At 47.5% G+C, this 3220-nt stretch overlaps 1 protein-coding gene across 1 annotated transcript; it reads left to right on the top strand.

Moving 5' to 3' along the window:
• Nucleotides 1–766: 766 nt before the first annotated feature.
• Rplp1 (ribosomal protein lateral stalk subunit P1) lies at nt 767–2121 on the top strand. The gene is made up of 3 exons (XM_032910222.1): nt 767–963; nt 1368–1442; nt 1882–2121. Exons 1-3 carry the CDS (start codon nt 892–894, stop codon nt 2077–2079), a joined length of 345 nt encoding a protein of 114 aa, XP_032766113.1. The 5' UTR covers nt 767–891; the 3' UTR covers nt 2080–2121.
• The last annotated feature ends 1099 nt before the right edge of the window (nt 2122–3220 follow it).

The raw sequence follows: 3220 nt of genomic DNA, 5'->3' as shown, positions 1-3220 counted from the left end.
AGGCAAAGGAAAACATTTGTTCTATTGATACTTGCTTTAGATGTCTGCTCATCAAAATCCTAATTTTCTAGGGTGTCTATATAATTAGTTGCCCAATTTTATCACGTGGTCTACTACTTTCTTCGGGTTCTTTTTTTCCCCACCATACCTCGCGTGACACTTTTAAAAAAGTGTTTACTTTATGTGTCTGCTCATGTTTGCCAAGATCAGTTCACCTGGAACTTAAGTTCGAGGTATTTTTCGGGGTGCCACAACCAAACTTAGGTGCTACAAGATGGCTTAACTTACATCCCTCTGTGCTTTCTCAGTGTAATGAATGAACCTCCATTCACTGCATTTGATATGCAACTCCGGACCCCCGGTGGTATTTATCACGTCATCACAGACACTGTGTTATTCCTGCGCGCACGCAAGAGCGGGGCGGGGGATGGGGGACGTTTAGGAAGGAGTGAATCCACCACGTGACCGGCAGAACTAAAGCCGAATAGTGACTTTTCAGTGTACCTAAGTCGCGGGACCATTCCTACCAGTTTAAGCAGGGACCAGACCGGTACGTTTTCCCTGGATAACTCTCCCTTTAGCCTGCTAAACCCTAAATTGGACACTTATAATCTTAGCAAGCCCCAAAGGCCGGCAGCGCCGGAAATCGAACGCACAAATCCGGAACTACGTTATGCAGACCCCGCCTCCTGTCGGTTTTGGCCTTGCCCTTTCCGCCCCGAGTCCGGCACCGATTGGTCGGCGCGGCCCCATAAGAAGCTGCGCGCAGGCGTATATGATCCTTTCCTCAGCTGCCGCCAAGGTGCTCGGTCCTTCCGAGGAAGCTAAGGCCGCGTTGGGGTGAGGCCCTCACTTCATCCGGCGACTAGCACCGTGCCGGCAGTCCACAACATGGCTTCTGTCTCCGAGCTCGCCTGCATCTACTCCGCCCTCATCCTGCACGACGACGAGGTGACGGTCACGGTAAGTGCGTGGATAACCGCGGGGCGGCCACGTGTTTCTGCGGCGGCCACCGGGCTCCGCTCGGACTGGTCACATTCTTGGATATTCGTGACTTGGAGGCCTACGGGGCGCATGCGCTCTCTCCTCCCCACGGGATCCAACTTGAGACACGTGAATGGCGGCCCCCAGCGCACTTGTTAGGCCAAGTGTTTATAGAGTGGGTTGTTTTACCTTTGAGTTTTAGGCATCGAACTCAGGTTGTCAGGCGTACGGGACAATCCTACAAGCCTCTGAGCCACTAAACCTGGCCGTTGTTTTTATACGGTTGCTCTTAGCTCAGGGAACATAACTCTGTGTAAGGTACTTCTGTGACTTAGTTTTAACTACATTTTGATCGTTCTGACGGAATGGCGTTTGTGTTCCAGGAGGATAAGATCAATGCTCTCATTAAAGCAGCTGGTGTCAATGTTGAACCTTTCTGGCCTGGCTTGTTTGCAAAGGTAGGTTTTGGGTTAGACTTGCTAATGTACGATTTCCACCGCCATTTTTGAGTTTTCTTAGTTTGTACTTAGTGTGGCCCTGGTTATTTATTTCGGGCCCTGGTTTCTAACACTCCATGGTGTGAAGATAAGTTTGGTTGCCCCCGAAGTTTGGGCATTTGAAAAAGTGAGATTCTTGCAAAAGGGAAAGTTACATTCTATTTTTACAAATAACTTTATAAATTCTTTGGGTTATTTAGAACAGTTTTTCCATCTATGGGAAGAAATTCCTTTTTTGTACCTGATACAGGGCCAGCCTTCACACGAAATATCTTGATCATACGTGGATTTACTGTAGTCCTTGACGTTGGTCTGGTCTCTGAGGGTGAAAAAAACTGAACTGAATCATTGAATCCTGAAGAACAAGACCAAAAGCCTTTTCTATATCTTTATGTTGTAGGCTCTGGCCAATGTCAACATTGGAAGCCTCATCTGCAATGTAGGGGCTGGTGGGCCAGCTCCAGCAGCTGGAGCTGCGCCTGCTGGTGGTCCTGCTCCATCTGCCGCTGCTGCCCCAGCTGAGGAGAAGAAAGTAGAAGCAAAGAAGGAAGAATCTGAAGAATCCGAGGATGACATGGGCTTTGGTCTTTTTGACTAAACTGCTTTTGTTAACATGTCCAATAAAGAGCTGAACCTGTGAGTAGGCCTGTCTCACTTGTGTGCCACAAAAAGCTGAGATAGAGCAGGCCCCAGGAATGTTTGGGAAGGAGGTTCTTGAGATCAAAGCCAGCACCAGTTAGTTGAGAAATAAGGCCTGGGTCAGTTACCTAAGAACTAGACCATTTTGGGTAGAGGAATGGGTGGATCTGTCTCCAGAAAGGTACCGTCAAGTGACTATTGGGTTCAGATAACCTGTTTTGTGCCAGCTATTTGATGAAAGCCCTGGAAGTGCTTAAATAACGCAGGGTCTCCCAATGTCACGGCTCTTGAGGCTCTCAATGGAAGCTGTGATAAGTAGGATGGAACAGCAGCATCTAGAAGGGCCTGAGAACCTACCCCTCCACTGTTGCACCTTTTATAAAGCAGAAGCCTAAAGGGGTCAGGCATGCAGCCAGAGTTGGTGTGTGGCTACAACTTCATAAGGATAGCTCAGTCCTTAGGACCAGAGCCTGAGGCTGGCTGGCTAACGGTTCCCAGGTGAGGTGCCAGCTACCCTATTGCTTCTTCCTTATTTAAGAGGCAGGGAGTGGGTTCAAGGTCAGACTGAAATACAAAATGGGTAAGTTTCATATGTATGGTTTTAGTTGTATCAAGAACGGATGTGGCCCAATGATAGAATTGTGACCCTGGGCTTAAGATCTTGTACAGCATGGCAGGACATGGGCTGTTATTTTAGTTTGACTCAAATAGTTCTGGGCCTCTGGTCAGCTCTTTTGGATGCACTGCAGCTACACTTCTGACTTGTAATGCTAAGGGGGTTATATTGTCCAGTTAAAATGAATGTCTTTGATTCTTGGGACTTGTTAACCTCCCTCTTTACGGGACATTTCTCATACGGGACATACCTTTTGTGGAGTTAGGGGGTGTAGAGTTTGAGAAAGGGTCTTTACTATAGCCTTGGTTAGCCTGGAACTTTAGGTAGACCTGGCTGAACTCAAAGAGTCACCTGCCTTTGGAATAGGTGCACTGGGACCCTTAATTCTTTTTTTTTTTTTTTTTTTAAGGATTTATTTATTTACTATATATGAGTACACTGTAGCTGTCTTCAGATGCACCAGAAGAGGGCATCGGACCTCATT

Source organism: Rattus rattus, chromosome 8 (genome assembly GCF_011064425.1).
Source record: "Rattus rattus isolate New Zealand chromosome 8, Rrattus_CSIRO_v1, whole genome shotgun sequence".
NCBI lineage: Eukaryota > Metazoa > Chordata > Mammalia > Rodentia > Muridae > Rattus > Rattus rattus.
This window is presented reverse-complemented; position numbering and strand designations above follow the sequence as displayed.

Excerpts from the sequence above, each read along its gene's own strand:
- Rplp1 (XM_032910222.1), top strand. The coding sequence starts at position 892 with ATGGCTTCTGTCTCCGAGCTCGCCTGCATCTACTCCGCCCTCATCCTG. Across the intron at positions 964-1,367 it reads ACGACGAGGTGACGGTCACG|GAGGATAAGATCAATGCTCT; the intron begins GTAAGTGCGTGG and ends TTTGTGTTCCAG. Across the intron at positions 1,443-1,881 it reads GGCCTGGCTTGTTTGCAAAG|GCTCTGGCCAATGTCAACAT; the intron begins GTAGGTTTTGGG and ends TTTATGTTGTAG.